We start from the raw sequence: 18,772 nt of genomic DNA, 5'->3' as shown, positions 1-18,772 counted from the left end.
TATTTCATACAAAAAAAAATCCTGCTGCAAAGTCTACTGGTTTAGGCCTGGTCTGGGCTCATTTTGAGTGGAGATGATCAGCCTGTAACTGCTGAGGAGGCCAGGTTACTTTAAAAGTGGCCTTTAGCTCATTTGCATTGTTGAATCTGGCTCTGATCATATCCCTATGGGCAACAGTGGTGTTGGCTGACTGAGTTAGCCCTGCAACCGGAGGGTTGTCGTTTCAAGCCCTGTCATTGTGTCCTTGGGCAAGAAAGACACTGCGCCCGCATTGCCTTCTGATGGTGGTTGGAAGGAATGGTGGCTCCTGTGTATGGCAGCCTCACTTCTGTCAGTGAGCCCCTGGGCAGCTGAGGCTACCATGTAGGTTGTCGCCATCAATGTGTGCGTGAACGGGTGAATGACTTAGCGTAGTGTAAAGCACTTTGGTCAAGTTATCTGACTTGAAAAAGCACTATATAAGTGCAGGCCATTTACCATTTACAAAACTTCTTCCATAAAAAAGAGCAGACAGCAGAGCTGACTTTGGATTTTAAACATATGTCCACTAGCAGCATACTGCATGTTACACATTCTGTGCATCTTCACTCTTTCTATAGACTTTTGAACTCCTAAGCAGTAGTACAGGTACGACCCTTCTGATATTGTATGTTGGTTCAGATGTAGAGTTGGTGCACTTGTGGAGCCCAAAACATGACTCTGCTTACAGTTCACACAATGATTTTGTCAATCATCAAAATGATTTGCATTTGTTTGTTTTTTTTCCTTCCACATAATTTATCATGAAAATACATAAAGGAAAGAGACTTCTGGCAAACAGCTCACAGATTTTACCCATCCTATTGGTATGCCATTGACTCTTTTCTTATCCACTTTTAAGGTACCATTGTTTTTGTTTTTTTTTACATATTTATAAGGTTTGTGGGTAGATCGCTCAATAAACTTTAAGGGTTTTTAGCTTGCAATATATTCAAGCATTTATTTTGTATTTGCAACCATAGCTCTCCAACATGCATACTAAATGTCTCTATCAAGTAATACTTTGGATGACTACACTCTCAATCTGAAGAAAAAATATATAGGTCAGTCAGTTACTGAGGGGGAGCATGGATTGTGCATTTTTAAGGTTTGGGAGGATTTAAACAGATGAAAGCATCATGAAACCATAAAGTGCGTGAGCGTCCTCTAGTGGCAGATATGAGCAGAAGAGATGAATTGTCCAGCATTTGTAGGTTGGAACAAGTTAATAAAATGTATTTAAACAAAGTAGTTTATTTCATAAAAATATTCTTCAGCTTAAACAAAAAAGATGTACACTGAAATTTACATCTGTGTGTGCAGCAAAAATATAAATACAGTAAAAACTGTACAAAGGTTGACAAAAATTTGACGTCAACTCAAAAATAAATGACCACTAAAAAATAAACTGCTGAACAAAATGTTCACATGTATAAATAAAGGAATTACAGTTTGTTTTAAACAACAGTTTCTGTAACAGTTTGAAATGTAATTAATTCAACAACAACTCCTAAATCTTCAGTCATTCAGAGCTCATCGTGGATGGAGGTGAATTCCCTGACAGATATAAAACCGTCTTTGTCCTCATCCTCGTTTTTGAAGATGTCATCAACCATCACTTCATGATGCGTGTCATTAGGTGAGTAGCCGTGTTTCTCAAACTCCGCCTTCAAGTACTGTTTAACCTGGAAATGCAGACAGAATTTAGAAAATATTCTCCAAATAAAGAAGTAGTCTCTTGACATAGAGAGAGCAGCAGTAAACAGTCAGACCTCCTGTCTGGAGAGTTTCCAGTCATCGTTGAGGTCCATGTCCCGGAATGATTCGTGGGACCTGGGACCATTTCGGATCTCCATGAGCTCAATGTCAAAAATCAGGGTGCTGCTTGGAGGAATCTTACCTGTAAACATAGCAGGATTTTAGAGTAGATCCAGGCTCTGGTAGACTTATTTCACTATTGTAATATTATAGTGAAAAAACCTCAATGCCTTGTAAATTACAGTGCAACTCTCATAAATCTCTTTCAGTTTATGTTACAAATATTTATATATATATATATATATATATATATATATATACATATATACATACATACATACATACATACATACATATATACATACATACATATATACCGTAAATTCTCTAATATTGGCCTGTATTCCAATAGCGGCCGGGACTCTAACATTGGCCGGTCTCGCTGTCAGAGGAGGTAAATAATGGCCGGTCTCTAATACAGGCCGGGGCTATAAACGTTTTTTCTGGGCATACCTCAACATTATAGTTGTGGTAGTAAGTAACATACAAGTACCACAGCCCTGCGCAGCTGGACGGCAGGCCCTGACTGCTGCCCGTCTGCGCGAGGAAGAGAACAGACACGCAGCAGAACAGGAGGAGCGCGAGTGATGAGGAGATTAAAGGGAGAGATGAAGAGGAGGAGAAAAACTGAGGAGGAGAATTAAACAGAATTGGAGGATTTTTTTTTTTTTTTTTTTACTTCAAACCAAGCGAGACATGGTAACTGTCCTTTTTCAATAAATGAACCTAGTGTTTTATAGGTTCAAATAGACACAAAATCAAATTTTTATTCATTCCACTGGTAGTCTGTTTTGCTCAAATAGCAATAGAGGCCTGTCTCTAATTCTGGCCTCTATCCAATAAAGGCCTGGACCGCGATGCACTTGAGTGAAATAAAGGCCCGGGCCTATATTAGAGAATTTACGGTACATACATACATAGAAAAAGTCCCCTTTTGGTTTCTTTATTTACGAGATGTGCAAATCTGCTGACATTTTCAGCGCTTCTCACATATTTTCTATAGGATTAATGTCTGGACTTTAAATAGACCATTCTAACACATCAATATGCTTTGATCCAAAATAGGCTTTAAAGGTCAAATTTATCCCAAAAGTTCACCTTCGGTGTGTCACCTGATCGTAGCAAGTCCTTCCACATGTTTGAGATGCTTTAAAAAAAAAAACTGAATATGAGGCCAGATATAAGGCGTAGCTAATGCTTCTCCTGTCTATAGAATCGTCCACATTCGCTGTGGATTTCTGCCAGTCAAAATATTTTCACAGGGTTGGCCAGACAGGAACCAATGTTCACTGAGGGGTGGCTGATTCAAATAGGAGCAAAAACCAGTTCATGGCCAATCTATACTAAACAAAATGTACCAACAGTAGAATATGCATGCAAAACATCCATATTTTTCAAATAACTTACAAACAATAGAATAGATTTCAAATGAAGTCCTTGCTAATAAACAGAAACACTTATCTATAGATCTATGCAATCTAATCATTTATAATTCTGCATAATATACACATTGAATGGGTTGAGCATTTTATAGAAGACTACTTAATGACTGCAGAGACATAACTTTCCCTTCTTCTCCCTAAAGCACAGACTTAGTTCTAAAAAGAGCAAGACTTCTGTTTTGTTCTACTAATTATAACAATTTAGTTGTCAGTTTATGGCTACTATTAAAAACTGAAAAATCAAATGAGTTTGGAAATTTCACCAGAGTGTGTCACTGCTGCCACCCTCTATTATTTAAAGGGGGAACTGTTTCATATGGGGGTTATGAAATATGCTACTTCAGGAACAGCAAATCACCCAGTAGCCCCCTTCTAGCTCCGCCCTTGATCTCTGCAGCTCCTCCAGAGTTACCATAGACTACTTGCAAGCTTCTCTCAGTAAGGCTCCCCTTAGCCAACCTGTACGTTTAGGTGGGCCGCCATGAACCTATAAGTTTGCAGCTGTACTATACTCAGTTTGCAGATAATAAAAAAGAGACAATGCTGGATGAGATGCAAATAAAATTGCATTTCATTTGCAAACCTTAATGAGGATGTTTATTTACCAATGTTTTCAAATTAAACTCATGCTACTTCCAAATTCTTTGTTGCTTTGTGTATTTAAAATTTAAGTTCAGATTTTGATGAGATATTGAAGAGGGTGTATACCCATTCAGACAAATGTAACAATGAAAGGACAGATTTGTTTTTTGTTTACACAGAATCTGAGCTACCTTGACCTTCTTTGCCATATGCCAGTGATGGAGGGACAGTCAGCTTCCTGCGCTCCCCAGCACACATGTCCTGCAGACCTTTGTCCCAACCTTTAAGCACCTCTCGGATCCCAAGCGTGAACCACACTGGATTTTTATCTCCAAATTGGCGGCTGTTGAAAAAAAATAAATCTAAAAGAGCTGAGCACAAGACATTTGATATTAAATAATAACTGGATAAATCCGTTATATATAAAAAACAAAAACGATTTCCATTTAAATGGCCTGGGACATGTTACATGCATACCCTTGTACATTTTAATAGAAGGCTGTTTCAGATTTTAAAACACAAGTTTTATCTAATCTGGCTGCATAACCTGTAGCAGATTATGCATAATCTGTAGCAGATTGTGCAGCCAGACATGCAATTTTATTTCCATATTTTACCTGGAATGGAACATGGTGCCATTGCTCTCCAAGAATCCCTCATAATGAACAAGAAGCATGTCTCCATACTTTGATTTTCGTTGACACATGAAAGGTTTGTACATCACTTCAATTTTCACGTCGGGTTCGGGGAGTTTCCCTCCAGTGACAAAAAGAAACAGTGATGACAGTAAAGAGAAAAGAAAAAACAGCATCATATTTAGATACTTTCCCTTAGGCTTTCGAAACTAGTATCTTGGCACCGTGTACAAATTAAAAAGTTTAAACTGTTACTTGATGAAGTACCTTACGTGGCAGGCAAACTTCTGCTTAAGGGTGCGCACCATTTTTCAGCCGGTAAGGCAATCGGTGCGCTGGGTTGACAACCAATGACCCGCGCACAAGGCGGGGTGAGATCTGTACAAATTTGGGCCTAGATAAAGACTAGTTCTAAACTTAGATCACCCTGGATAAAACTCTGCTATTTTTTGCTCATAGATTATTGATTTAATTAAGAATCTTTCTGGCTTCCATACGCAGTAGCATTTGCTTTTGACTTGTTCATCTTAACTCCTCCTTTGCCACCTTGCCACCAGTTTATTCGTCGGCAGACGTTTAAGGACTCAAGCCAGGGTTTTGACGTCAGCCCTCCTCCCATTATTATTGGTGAAATCTTTACAGTACCGCCTATAGGTAGTTTTCTTTATTTCCATTGGCTTTATTAAACGCCAATCATTCCACTCTACGCCCAAATTATTCCAACATCGTCTTCAATGATTGGTAGACCTGTATTCACCAAGAACTTTACGCTTTCTTTGTGACGTACTCCAACTGGAAAACCGAGGACGTAGCGTCGCAATTCACATTCTGGGCCCAATGGAGTCGCTGCAATCAGCTGTGCCACACATCTTGTGATAAACAAGTAATGAACTGGAAAAATACCAAATTAAACAATGGAGGGTATGCTGCATAAGTGGACCAATTATATCAGCGGTGAGTTCATAATTTAATAAAAACATGGTTTTGGTTTTAGAGCTTTTTAAAAAGCAGCTAGCGATATAGCAGTAGCCTGTTTGAATTGAGTTTAGGATGTGCAAGCTAACGTTAGCTACAGTACCTATCAACTTTCGGACTTTGTAGACAATTTTAAAACATTTACTGTGGCTCCCTTGTTATGTGAGCTGTTTAACGAGTTGATCTTGTTCTATAAAATCTCTAAGCTTAGCCAGCAAGTTGTGCTAGTTTCCACCCCATCTGTCATTCTAATCTAATCTGATTTACCAACTGATTAGTTGCTGCTAATTTAACGTTAATTACTTTACTAACAAGCGGATCAAACTTATTTTTTGTCATCGTTGCAATCCATCCTAGTTAACAAGACTCTGTGTTTAGGTTGGCAGCCTCGCTGGTTTGTTCTTGACGAAGGAACTTTATCATATTATGACTCCCAAGAAGATGCTTGGAAAGGTTGCAAGGGCAGCATTAAGATTTCAGTTTGTGAAATCCAAGGTCAGTGAAACTCTTATTTTTTTCCCTGTGTCAATGTTTTGTTTTTGTTTAGCTGACAGCTAAACAATATTTGAGTAAATATATATTTATTTAATGTATGCCTCAGTCCATTCCTCTGACTCCACACGGGTTGACCTGATCATACCAGGAGAGCAGTACTTTTACCTCAGAGCCATTAATGCAGCGGAGAGGCAGAAATGGCTGGTTGCACTGGGCACAGCCAAGGCCTGTTTGACCGACAACAGAACCAAGAGAGAAAAAGGTAGGCAAGCATATTATAGCCATAACATATTACAAATATGGGTTACCATTTAGGTTCACTACATATAAACAGAGGTGTAGCCAGAAAATGTTTATAAGGGTGGCCAGGCAATAACTAATGTACACTGAGGGGGGCGAAAGTAGATAGGCACCAAAACCTCACAGTCAATCTACACTGTTCCAACAGGAACATTAATGAGCAAAACATCCATATTTTCTAAATAAAGACAAACTATACTTTCCAACAGCCTTTGCTAACAAATAGACAAATATATTCAAACATCCATGCTTTCTAGATAATAGGTATGGTGAATAAAATTCTTTTGGGCAAACATCTTTTCCATTGTCATTACTTACCTACTTCATCAGTTATCATTCTGCATAAAATTGATATTAACTAGTGCTAATATCTACATAAATTGATGATTTAATATGTTTTATTAAAATAGTTGTTTATCTATGATTTCACTGAAGACTCCTAGATGACTTACAGAGACGCATAATTTTCTCTTTACCTCATAAAACACAAAATCTATTTCTGAAAAGAGCATGAATTCTGTACTTATCATCTTTAATGTTAGTATATTGATGTGCATAGTTAACCACAGTTTTTTGTTGTCAAGTAATTTTTAATATATGAAAAATGTAAATATTTTGAATATTCCACTTGAGAGTATTGGCCACCCCTGGCCCCCCATCTAGCTCCGCCCCTGCACATAAATACAGTTATAAATGGGCCCTCTGACTGCCTACAGCAGGTAAATTGCCTTTAGACACAAACACTGAGACAGATGAAGCATAAATGTAATTGGACTCTGCAGAAATCTTATTGCCCTCATTTCTGTTTGCTTTATTTCCTTATGTTCTGCTTTTTCGGAATAGTTGATTTTCATTCTTTGGCATGGTATATATTATTATTATTTGGTGAACCAAAGTAAAAGTGCAACAGTTGCTAAAGTAAATGCTACTGCTACAAAAGTAATCTAAATATTGGATTCATATTTAATTATCAACGCTATCTGTTGTGGTTTAATCTATGATCTTGATCAATGAAATATAGAGGGAACATTTATTGGTCGTTTTTAAGTAAACATGCTTTAATAGAGAAACAAAACTCAATATGATATCTATTATACGTCCTTAGCTGTCTCAAAGTACTAACAATCTCAACGGTTGATGGCTGATTTTTTTGTATTTTTCTTCTTTTTGTTTTTCTTCTTGCTCTAAAACAGAGCTCCAGGAGAACACAGAGGCGTTAAAAACAAAGATGTCGGAGCTCAGATTGTACTGTGACCTTCTTCTCCAGCAAGTAAACAAAATCAAGGAAAATGATGAGTTGGGAGAAACAGCGGAGGTACAGGTAACGTTTGGTTGAGCCAATGAAATTGGAGAAGCCTCTGTTTGTGTGAAATGGCTGTATAGCGTACATCAGGGCTGCACCCTCAATCACTTGTCCAGGATGCAAGAAGCACAATTTATTAAAAGTACTTGTTTGTCTAGATTTTCTTAGCAGACTATCGACAAACTACATCTATAATCAACGCTGTGATAGACATAAGTGCGAGGTTTTAGCTAATGTGTTAACTTGTCTTGTTTTAGTCTGGTATAGACACTGGAAATATGGTGAAGTCAACATGCACCACATTCCTTAAAACTCTGGAGGAGTGCATGCAGATAGCAAACCGCACCTTTAACACCGATTTGGGGACGCACAGCCCGCCAGGGACGCCTCCTGTAGCAGCGATCAAACCCCTGAAGGTATGCTCCCTTTTTTAGTCTTTCCAGCTGATCCGTTCAGTCTGATACTGGTGCAAATATTTTTGTCCTGCTTCCAATCCCTGAAATTATTCTAAAGCCAATGCTCTGTTTCCCCGACAGCTTAAACATGCCAATCATTCAAATCGAAACCTTGGAGAAAAGTAGGTTTTGTTTTATTTTGTTGTTTTCTTTAATGCAGTGTTGATAGTGCCTTGTCTAATTCTGATGCTATCATTTAGGTTTGCTATTTAAGAGCAAATGTCTAGTTTCTGCAACTGGGACTAGAATCCCTCTGGAAAAGTTTCCCTTGTGTTTTCAAGATACGTATTCTGAAAAATGTGCCTATATCTAAGGCTGCAACTAAAAATGATTTTGCTAAGTGGTTAATCTGTCGATTAATTATTTGATTAATTGATCAATAATTGGATAGCAAAATATCCTTAAAGAAGACTTTTTTTTTTTTTTTACAGAATTTAAACATGGGGAAACAAAAACTTTTGGAGGAGATCTGGGTGGAGCATATTGGCAGACAAAGAGAATTTCTTTATCTTTAAAGCAAAATGTTTAAACATCCTTTTTTTTCTTTACAATTTTGGTGTAATTACTTCTCTAAGTGGGTTGCTCCGTTCGCTTATGTAAATGTTTTTGAGCCTCTATACTCGAGATAGCAAATAATCTATTACTAAGTTAGTTTAGGATTATTTGAGTAATCAATTAATCCGATGAATTGTTTCTGCCCTACTAACATCTTGGTGTGTCTGTCTGCTACTAAAGCCTTTCTAGGAGGAAAGACTTGACTGAAACCTCAGCACATGACACCCTGAGCCTGGATTCTGGAGCAGAAGGACCAGATGATCCAGACGGTACAGGACACCATCCTCCCCCATCAGGTCAGCCTGCTTTCCGATCCATTTTCCACCCAGCAGCCTTACCTGATACAAACATCTTCTGTGCATTCCACAGATGTTTCCTTTTAACGCACGTTCTTTGTGTGTTAACCAGTAAAAGTAGAATGCAAAAAATATTTTATGTTTCTACTCTTTTTAAGAATTTACTTCTTCTAAAAAGTGTCATGATTAGTTTAATAGGTGTTTTAAAATGGGATGTCTTATCTTAGCTTGTATACACTTATTGCATTAGAAAATAATTTATTCCAATGATATTTTAGACATCATTATGTCAGTCCAAAGCTGTTTTTTTTCTTTAATTTTCCTCAAAAATGTATTTTAGATAACATTTTTATGATGGTTAAAACCCACAATGTGTCATCTAATGCGAGCCATTCATGCAGCAGAGGCAGAAATAGCTGCTGATACTGAGCACCAGCCATTCCTGTTTTTCAGGACACTTAACATTTAACATAACACTTAAGAAGAACAGGTCTGACAAACTTACATCCCTATCAAAATATCATTTAGAAAATATTTAATTACACAAATTGTAATTGGATCCTTTATTTTTTTTTAACACAGTGCAGACAAGTTAAAGGAATAGTACACCCAAAACATGATTAGCCTTCATTTTCTACTCACCCCCATGCTGAACAACACCCTGGAGTACTTTTTTGATATCTCAAATGCATCTGGAGATCTGGGAGGCTTCTTGCTGTCTGCTGACATTCAAATAATGGAGGTCCATGGCGCCCGAGACAGAAAGGTCCATAAAAGTCCACAAAAACGTGTCAATATTCCTCCATACTGCTCGTCCAATGTAATCCAAGTGTCCTGAGTGGGTAGCATCCAGAATTTACTCGAAACGAAGTCATTTAGAATGTTTTTAGAGCATAAACAGTAGTGTATAGGATTTCCTAATAGCGCCCCCATGCGCGCTCACGACGCTACGGAAGCCGGCAGACCAAACCGGAAGAAAGTGCGCATTCAGCGTCTGGTCTGCCGATAATGCAAGCGTAGAAGAAGAAATGTGCTGTTTACCTGTGCAAAGAAAGAAACAACGAAAGAAAAATGTCTGAGGACTTCAGTGTTGAGGAAGAGCATGAGTTCTTTGCCGAGCTGAATGCGCTGGTTTGGTCTGCCGGCTTCCGTAGAATCGCGAGCGCGCATGGGGGCGCTATTAGGAAATCCTATACACTACTGTTTATGCTCTAAAAACATTCTAAATGACTTCGTTTCGAGTAAATTCTGGATGCTACCCACTCAGGACACTTGGATTACATTGGACGAGCAGTATGGAGGAATATTGACATGTTTTTGTGGACTTTTATGGACCTTTCTGTCTCGGGCGCCATGGACCTCCATTATTTGAATGTCAGCAGACAGCAAGAAGCCTCCCAGATCTCCAGATGCATTTGAGATATCAAAAAAGTACTCCAGAGTGTTGTTCAGCATGGAGGTGAGTAGAAAATGAAGGCTAATCATGTTTTGGGTGTACTATTCCTTTAAGTTTATTATGCATTTAGATGGTCAATTGTTTTTCTTTCTAGTTCAGCTGACTTCAACAGTCCCTCATACAGAGCAAGCATTCTGTAGTTCTTGGAAAAGCATTCTCACCTTTTGAACTTTTTGACATTTTATCATGCTACAAACCCAAGCTTCAGTGTAATCTGTTGGGATCTAATATGAAAAAAAGACATACTGATGCATAAGGGTGAAGTGAAAGTAAAACAATCTGTGGTTTTCAGCAGTATAAAAAGACATGTATATTTACTTGGCAATGATTATGTTTTTATTTGCATTACAGCTGCAAGTCATTAAGTTTATGGCTTTGCTCAGTCAGAGACTGAAACCAGAGACAGAAATTTTACACTGTTTCTACGTTGCAATATCAAATTAGTTTATTCCCCATTTTAAGACATATGCACTAAATTATACATATAATTTGATTAAATATATATCTGATTATAAATGGCTTTCTTTGTTAAATTTTCATTTGACTAGATTGTCTTAAATACAATAATACATTCATTCATTCATTCATTAAACTCAGTCAGACTGGATGAAGAGCGTCTTTCAACACCAGTTGGATATTTAATATTTAATCCAATTTTAACAGGATGACTCTAAAACCTAACTAGGCTTTGGTCGATACTCTTCCATCGGGCTTCTGGCTGTATGTTCGTGTTTGATGTTGAGTCTCACCATATTCAACCAGTGTCAAATCACTGCTAGCATCTGACACGTTTTCTTTCAGAATGATTCTGTATTTAGCTCCATGCTCTTACCAATCAACTGTGACGAGATATCTGAAGAAAATCCCCAAAGCATAATGCTGCAAGCACCACATGGGGCAACGTGGAGTTTACGCTTCAAAGCCGATGCGTAGCATTGTTGACATTTTCCATTTAGACCAGGGTGCCTTCTTCTGCATGTTTATAGAACTTTCTATGGGTTTCTTAGATCGTTTTATTGACAATAGCTTCATGATGCTTTTGGTTTCCTAATGTACTCTAAGAAACAACCAAAGCTTTCACAGAACTGTGGTAACTACAGAGATTACATTACTGACCGGGTGACATCACAGAGGTGCTCTGCACTTTATTTAGGGGTGTCACAGTAAAAAAAGGAGGATCAGAAACGCTCATCATACTGGATCTATTTTTGTAGATGAAATAAAATTTAGTAAATGAAGGATTTTTCTTCAAATAGAAAAGCTAATTCTTGTATCCTGCTTCACTGCTTGGTGCTATAGAGTAACAATATGTCCATCATCAACGTCTACAATGTTTATTATTTATTAATAAGGTATTGAATATCCTGCAGTAAAGAACAATGTTCCTTCATTCTGTTTTGCCTTTGGTGCGATGAAGACATTGAGCCATCCATCATCCATGGCGAGCAAGTCAGCCCTGCTGCACAGATTACCCAGAGGGCATCTGAGAAGAAACACTACGACCTAAAAGAAGAAGAAGACGATCAGAAGGAAAATGATCGAGCGCTGCAGAGAGGGGACCAAAGTGAAGAGCAGGATCATGAGAAAAAAGAGAACGCTCGTTTGCTTGAGCATCAACGGGACCCTGCTTTGGATCAAGAAGAGAGTCCGGATCAGTTCAAGACTCCGAGCGATTCGTCGGAGTCAGACACAGAACAGGTGGACACGTTCTTCAACACAATGAGTCACAGGTATGATAACGCTGCTCAGGAAAGGCAGGTCTCCCAGGAGTCTCAGGGTACAGCGTGAAGGCACTGAGGGATGGCCGGGGGGGTGGGGGGATCTTTCAAACAGTATTAGAAACAAACCATTTAGGCTGTTGATTTAAACACTGAACTTCTGCTGCATCTGTTAATTAGTCTGCACATAGTTCATTCGAGTTTGTATACAATAGTATTAATCTACTAATTATCTTAGTAAATTTGAAAACTTTGTGTTTTCTTTTTATTACACGTCACAGAGAGGCTCTGGTCTCCTTTTTGGGTTCGTAGACGTTTTGTTTGGCTCACTTCCAAACCCCAACGTGTGTTTCTAATATGTTCATTATTTTTTCTGTCACAAAAAAAAAATGAAAATATGTTTCCTTTGTTGGAAAAAAGAAAAAAACTTTCTTTAGTCTCAGGTTTTTGCCAGACCTTATTCGATGTTTGAATTGGTTTCCTGGTTGTGGAAATTTGTACATCTTTTCTTTCTGTCCTGAGTTGAGCAAATAAAGTAGAAACTGTTGACTTGCATCTAATATATTGTCCTCTTTGAATCTGTTTTTATTTTTGTTTTTTAGATTTAGTGATATGAGACTGGATGACGACAATGGTATTCCTTCACAAGAGTTTTTGGACTCATGCTATGCAATAGTGCCTGTATTAGGTAGGCCAGTTAACTTCTAGTTCTCTCCTCTTTTCTATCTTCCTCCTGCTCCCTTATTTGTTTTTATACCCATCTGTATCCTTTAGTCATTTCAGACTCTTAATTTTCATAGAACAAATCTTCCCTTAATCTTTCTGCATGCCACTTTTATTTGTTTGTTGCTTAAAAAGCTGTTGTATGTCAGGGCTGGGGTTATTGCTTAAAAACATTTGTTAATAATGAACAAATCCATACATGGTAGCTCTATAGGAGCTTTTTTAGGCTATTTACTGTTTTTTTTATGAGGGATACACAAGCAATTTGAGATGAGAATAAGGATTTGTGACTATTTTCCATTAGTAGTGATTAAAAATGCACATACTTAAACGTCTAAAGGTTAATTTCTATTTCTAAAATGGCCTCCAAATGAGCTAGGAAAACTCCCTGATAATGGCGTCTATGAACCACTCCTTATTTAGCCTTCCTGCTTGTAATCTGTCCCCTTGCTGGGTCAGCCTTCTAACTCACAATGATTCCTTGTTCTCAGCGGTTAGGGAGACCTTATTCAGATTATCTCACCTTCATTTATGGATCCGGTCGTCTTAAAGGACCCCATTATGTTTAGACTGGATCAAAGGCAGCAACTTTAGGTTCTGTTAGGATCTATTTATGCTCTTTGATTATTTGGAAATAAGAACAGAAGATGGAAGCCTATAAAAACAGGTAGACACAGGAAGAATGCTGTAGATATGGGTTTTGAAAGCACATGGATAAGAAATTATATGCTCTTTAAATTACAGTTCCTTCCATGGTTGATGGCATCATTTGTAAAGAGAGTAAAATAACAAAATGTTTAATGATTTAATATAAGATTGGTGAGCCATTTAATGGCACTTTTTACTGTGGTTCTTCAACAAATGGGATTTATTTAAAAGTGAATCATGGTCTTAGAAAAACCATGTCTTTCCATATATTCATCATTTCTTTCACTCCAAACCCACTGTCTTTGTTGCTCAAAGCCTCATTTTGGGTTTAATCCGAGCAGTGAGCTCTGTTCAACATAAACCACCTCTAGTGTTTAGATTTGTGGTGAAGTATAGTGGTCTCTAAAGGTTGGAAGGGAAGCTGCATAGTAGCAGGTTAAACTTGGTTCAATTTTGCCAGTAATGTTTTGATGACTGTTTTCTTCATTTATGAAGATAGGCAAACTGTGTGCCTCTAAAATCAGTTCCTGTTCTGTATGACAGAAGGCACAGTGGAAGATGTCAGCCTGCAGGACTTGTTGCTGCAGCAGAGTTGCATCAGAAATGTCTCAGCCATATTGGTTCAGCAGCATGGACATCAAGTTACACTTATTAGTTAAACCACGAAAAAAATACAGAAGGATGAGAGAAAGACGATGGAGGTGGAAGTGTTTTTTGGCTTGGAGGAAAAAAAGCTCCACAATCAGACAACAATCACAAAAGCAGCAACAATTCATGATTTCCTCACACTTTATATTTGTCATACATCAGCTTTTTAAAGACGGCTAGAATAACCAGAGATCAGCCGTTCCCATTTTGATGAGTAGCCTAGAAAAAAAAAACATCTCTAGACAGCTTGATCAACGTAAACAAGGAGTTTTTATACTGTCCGTATAGAAGCAACACCCTTCTACTTAAAAAAATAAATAAATCAAACATTACTTTTTGCAAACTTGTAAAATGTTTTAATACTTACTGAGGGTGCCAATAAGTTTGAGGGAATGCCATCTAAACATCTATACGATGGTAAATAACTTAGCTATTCATTGAAAGCCAGTTTTATGACTCTCTCTTCTCAGACAAACTGGGTTCCACCGTTTTTGCTCCAGTTAAAATGGATTTTGTTGGAAATATCAAGGTAAGTTTTTAACTTACTGATTAACTATGGTATGGTATGGTATGAATTTGTAGATTAAATATGGATGTCATCTTTATGTGCTTAAAAATGATCGTGATTAAGTCATTCTGTGATCTACTAATGTTTTTTTAGGGTTCTCATTTTTTGAAATCCAGCTCGTTTACTTTTAATTGATCAAAATCATTGTTAAAAATCATTGGACTGCAGATTGCGCCTCCGTTTCAGATTAAAGGCTGCATGACGTGTTCATTCTGTCTGTAGAAAATTCAACAGAAGCTGATGTCCGACCCCGACAGCTTCCCCACCCTTCAGTCTATTGTGCTGCACGAGGTGCAGACAAATGTCGCCCAGGTACGCAACTCTGCCACAGAGGCTCTACTGTGGCTCAGACGAGGCCTCAAGTTCCTCAAGGAGTTTCTGTCGGGGGTCAATGCAGGAGAGAAGGACATCCAGGCGGCACTGAGTATGTATGGTTCTGTGATTCAACGCCACACAGATACAGATCTCTAAATATATAGATCTGTATTTTTTCAGTGCCTTGCATGCTGTTCTATGACTGAATGTTTTAATTCTTTATTTTGCCTAGATAATGCATATGGGAAAACTCTCAGGCAGTACCATGGCTGGGTGGTGCGAGGTGTTTTTGCTGTAAGTATTTCTAACTAGCAGGGTTCCTACGCTGCAAAGCTTTCAAGAGGACCTAAAGTTTCTTTCCAGATTTGTATGTTTTCCCCTCATGCCCTGTCCCATTATCTGACACTTCCACCCGTCTCTCCATTAGTTATAATCTTTCCATCCATTTGTTCATTAACTAATCATACACTCATTTGTCTGCCCATCTATGTGTCTTTCATTGTTTATGTCCTTATTTATTCATCAGTTTCTGCATCTTTTCATTTGTCGTTTTTTGTCTCTTAACTTCAGGTCCTTCCATTACATGTCTGTTTATCTGTCTGTCCTTCAAGATGACCTTCATGGATGGACTGCAGGATTGATCTAGCGGTCCATCCGTTTCACTGTTTTTCCAGCAGACAGTTAGTCCAGCCATCCATTGGTTTATCTATTAATCAATGGCATTCTCCTCTTAATCCCCCCTTTTTCCTATTTTTTTCCCAGTCTTTACATTTAAAGCAAGACTACTTTAGATTTGTGAAATAGAAATTAAACCTAATTTGGACAAAATGTTGACATGTTTTCACCCCTACGGGGTTTGTTCCCCCTTTAGTCCAGACCTTTTGTATAGTAGTGAATACAATCAAGTAAACTCTAGTCCAGGCTAAAAAAAAAAAAAAAAACGGACACAGAGGAACTTTTTGTAGTGGGACTTGGTCTGCATCCAGACAAACTAGTCTGGTGGTAACCTGCTTGTTAGGACGTACGCAGCGTCTCCTTCGGCTTGCACCACGTGTTTGCTGATGTCTTTTTCCAAATTAGAAATAGAAAGCTGTGAAATGTGTACTGAATGAGCTGCTCTTCACATTCACAGTGGTTTTCAGCTGTTATAAAAGCACAAACAGGGAAATTAGAAATGCAGCACTCAGGACCTGCATGATTGTCTTCCTAATTTCTGTGCAACGAAGCCTGGCTTTGTTTGCAAATTATAGCTCACTTGCAGAAAGTACAATTTCAAAGCAAACAGCACCAAGAAACTGGACCTAAGAAACATCCTGCTGTGCATATAAACTATAAAAGTCTATGCACACATCAACACCCCACCTACCATTTGGGTAAAGGTGCCTTATATTTTGACGTTAAGTCGCTGCTATTTTCCCCCACAGTTGGCTCTGCGAGCAGCTCCGACCTATCAGAGCTTCACTGCTGCCTTGGTTTCAAGAGAGGGTGATGAGCTGAGGAGCGACTTCACCAAAAGCATGCACAGGGACCTCGGGGTGTACCTCCCTGCCATGGAGAAGCAGCTGGCCATCCTGGATGAGCTGTATGAGGAATACAACCTGGAGTCTGACGAGGTGGTGTGAAACACGAGGCAGAGATTATCACACCTTGAGGAGCAGCACAAAGCACAGCGTCATACGGATCTCAGTGCTTGGATCATCCGTCATGGCTTTCAGCAGCTTATAAAGCCTGCCACAGTATAGTGTGAAGAGATTATTAAATACCCACAAAATGCTTGTTCAAGCAAAGCGGAACAAGAGGAGAAATTAATATTCCCGGTGCGCTAAAAAGCAAAAAAAAACAGTGATGGTTAAAGAAAGAGTTTCAGCCTCTGTTATGCAGACTTCAGTTGTAGTTTTAATGCCACTCATTAAAGATCCTTATTTTTTTTATTGTATTATGGCATTATATGATTAATCTAATTTGAAGGTATATAACTCTTATTTATTTACAAAATATCCTTTAAATACGCTTTAAAGTCATAAAATACATTTTTATGTCTTCATTTAACAGGGAGATGCCATGTTCTAGCAGAAAGCACTTGTGGCAAAACAAACAAAGTCCTAGTGTTACAGCATCCATTCTATCTGCAGTATTTAATAGTGGTTTACAAGACTGACCTAATAACATGCTAACTTTTCCTGTTTTTGTTTTTTGCACTGGCTGTGAAAATGTTTGTAATTTATAACAAATGTAAATAATTCCCCTAAGAATAACCTGTAATTTTATGGTTGATTACTTTTATTTTGCGTGTTAGAGTTCAATGGGACCAAAAAGGAGATGGATTATCCTCTGCTGCCTATTCAGTAACAAAACACAAGAATTGAATGTTAGAAGTTAAACTATTTAGGGTGTCATGAATCACATTTCTGCTCATGCTCCTAGTGAATGTATAAGAATGGATCCATGATGCATGTTTAATTTATAAACGGAACAGTGCCATTAGGGAACAAAGATGAGCCAGACGCTTGAATTCCGCCAAATAAATTAAGAATATTATAATAGTTCGTTTTTTTTGTTTTGTATTTTTTCTATATTTTTTGTCTACTGGAATCTTAAAAAAAATGTAATGTTTGCATTATTTCCTTCTCTTCCTCACCACTTTCATGCATTGCTGGATGTGCGTATGACCATATGGTGTTGGTTCCCGCGCACAACAGGAACCCGAAGAAAGTTTTAGTAAGACTTTGGTCCATTGCTTTCTTCCAGTGAATCCCATCAACCATCTTGTAAAATTCATAGAAATTGTTTGTAGAAGTCATGCAAAAGACATATTTATTGTGTTGATGATGTGCTGTTTATAGATGAACCCAAACATTTTTTTTCTATGAATGTTTATAAGATGCAATTTGATTTTTACCTAATAAATATGATAAAGGAGTTTTAGCACTGCAGCAACTTTCTTTAAGAATATATTTTTTTAGAAGAAATTGGAAAGCTTTTTGCTTGATGCCAAATCCCTGCATTACTGGAATAAAAGGAATAGCAGCAAACCACAGATGGTTCAGTCAGAATCTTTTTAATTCAATTAAATTCAGTTTATTTATATAGCGGCAATTCACAACACATGTCATCTCAAGGCACTTTACAGTTCACGAGAACTGCAAAACATTTTACATGTATTCATGTTAAAGAAGTCAAACCAAGTCTTAAAGATAAAATTAGTCTTTTGACATTATATAGTGGTAATTAAATTCCCTTCCTTTCCTATAAACTTAGGAGAAGCAGATATCGTTAAAGTGCATATATTCATGCACTCTTGAACTTTTAAAAAAATAAAAAGACAGTTGTTTAAAGGGTGTTATGTGCAGAGATTTTAAGCCACAAAGTAAAATACTTAAGTAGAAATTTCCAATATACTTTATTGGAATAATTCGTTTTAGGCAAATTTTTACTTCCTACCTTTTTTGCAATTTTCTCTACTTTCTTCTTGTTAAAATTTAAAATTAGACTTGCTAGTTTTGTTCCATTTAAGGAAATGCTCATTATGGTCTGTTAGTCTTCAAAAATAAAAATAAAAACCAAAGTAATTTGTTTTATCCAGATAATTAATTTCTTTGTGGTTGGACTCGGGGCTGCACAAAGCTGTTGTTCACCACATACCAAAATAAATAGTTTTCAAGATGATGCAAAGTTACATTTGAGTCTGTTAGCATTAGTTCTAAAACTAGGAAAGTATAAGGAAGTTATCATCCAGAATTGAAGAAAAATTGTCCTTTAACAGTGTAGTGCAGTTACCAGTATAATGTCTAAGGCATCTGTTCTAAAAAAAAATTTTCCTGC

At 37.6% G+C, this 18,772-nt stretch overlaps 2 protein-coding genes across 5 annotated transcripts; one reads left to right on the top strand and one right to left on the bottom strand.

Annotated features, from left to right (window-relative positions):
* Window positions 1-1,252: 1,252 nt before the first annotated feature.
* fkbp14 (FKBP prolyl isomerase 14) lies at window positions 1,253-4,792 on the bottom strand. Its single transcript, XM_038269533.1, has 4 exons — window positions 4,478-4,792; window positions 4,052-4,203; window positions 1,791-1,918; window positions 1,253-1,703 (listed from the first exon to the last, which is right to left on the bottom strand). Exons 1-4 carry the CDS (start codon window positions 4,672-4,674, stop codon window positions 1,545-1,547), a joined length of 636 nt encoding a protein of 211 aa, XP_038125461.1. The 5' UTR covers window positions 4,675-4,792; the 3' UTR covers window positions 1,253-1,544.
* A 490-nt stretch (window positions 4,793-5,282) lies between these two features.
* On the top strand, window positions 5,283-17,875 carry plekha8 (pleckstrin homology domain containing, family A (phosphoinositide binding specific) member 8). 4 transcript variants are annotated; one of them, XM_038269530.1, is made up of 13 exons: window positions 5,283-5,449; window positions 5,849-5,965; window positions 6,072-6,227; window positions 7,459-7,580; window positions 7,826-7,984; window positions 8,105-8,145; window positions 8,759-8,874; window positions 11,748-12,060; window positions 12,651-12,736; window positions 14,538-14,596; window positions 14,858-15,059; window positions 15,183-15,244; window positions 16,375-17,875. In XM_038269530.1, the coding sequence occupies exons 1-13, from the start codon at window positions 5,410-5,412 to the stop codon at window positions 16,570-16,572; spliced, it is 1,671 nt and encodes a 556-aa protein (XP_038125458.1). In that variant the 5' UTR covers window positions 5,283-5,409; the 3' UTR covers window positions 16,573-17,875. The 4 variants fall into 4 exon arrangements, with proteins under 4 accessions (XP_038125458.1, XP_038125460.1, XP_038125457.1 ...); XM_038269532.1 differs by having other exon boundaries at window positions 5,285-5,449; window positions 8,768-8,874; XM_038269529.1 differs by having other exon boundaries at window positions 5,285-5,449; window positions 7,459-7,586.
* Window positions 17,876-18,772: the final 897 nt, after the last annotated feature.

This window comes from Cyprinodon tularosa, unplaced genomic scaffold, assembly GCF_016077235.1.
Source record: "Cyprinodon tularosa strain WSP-4 unplaced genomic scaffold, ASM1607723v1 ctg73, whole genome shotgun sequence".
NCBI classification, from domain to species: domain Eukaryota; kingdom Metazoa; phylum Chordata; class Actinopteri; order Cyprinodontiformes; family Cyprinodontidae; genus Cyprinodon; species Cyprinodon tularosa.
The sequence above is the reverse complement of the archived record's forward strand: the minus strand, read 5'-3'. Positions and strand labels throughout refer to the sequence as shown.

Coding starts and splice junctions, on each gene's coding strand:
- plekha8 (XM_038269529.1), top strand. CDS start 5,410: ATGGAGGGTATGCTGCATAAGTGGACCAATTATATCAGCG. Junction 5,450..5,848: donor GTGGACCAATTATATCAGCG/GTGAGTTCATAA, acceptor CTCTGTGTTTAG/GTTGGCAGCCTCGCTGGTTT. Junction 6,228..7,458: donor CAGAACCAAGAGAGAAAAAG/GTAGGCAAGCAT, acceptor GCTCTAAAACAG/AGCTCCAGGAGAACACAGAG.
- fkbp14 (XM_038269533.1), bottom strand. CDS start 4,674: ATGATGCTGTTTTTTCTTTTCTCTTTACTGTCATCACTGTTTCTTTTT. Junction 1,919..4,051: donor ATATGGCAAAGAAGGTCAAG/GTAGCTCAGATT, acceptor CTATGTTTACAG/GTAAGATTCCTCCAAGCAGC. Junction 1,704..1,790: donor GGAAACTCTCCAGACAGGAG/GTCTGACTGTTT, acceptor CTGCATTTCCAG/GTTAAACAGTACTTGAAGGC.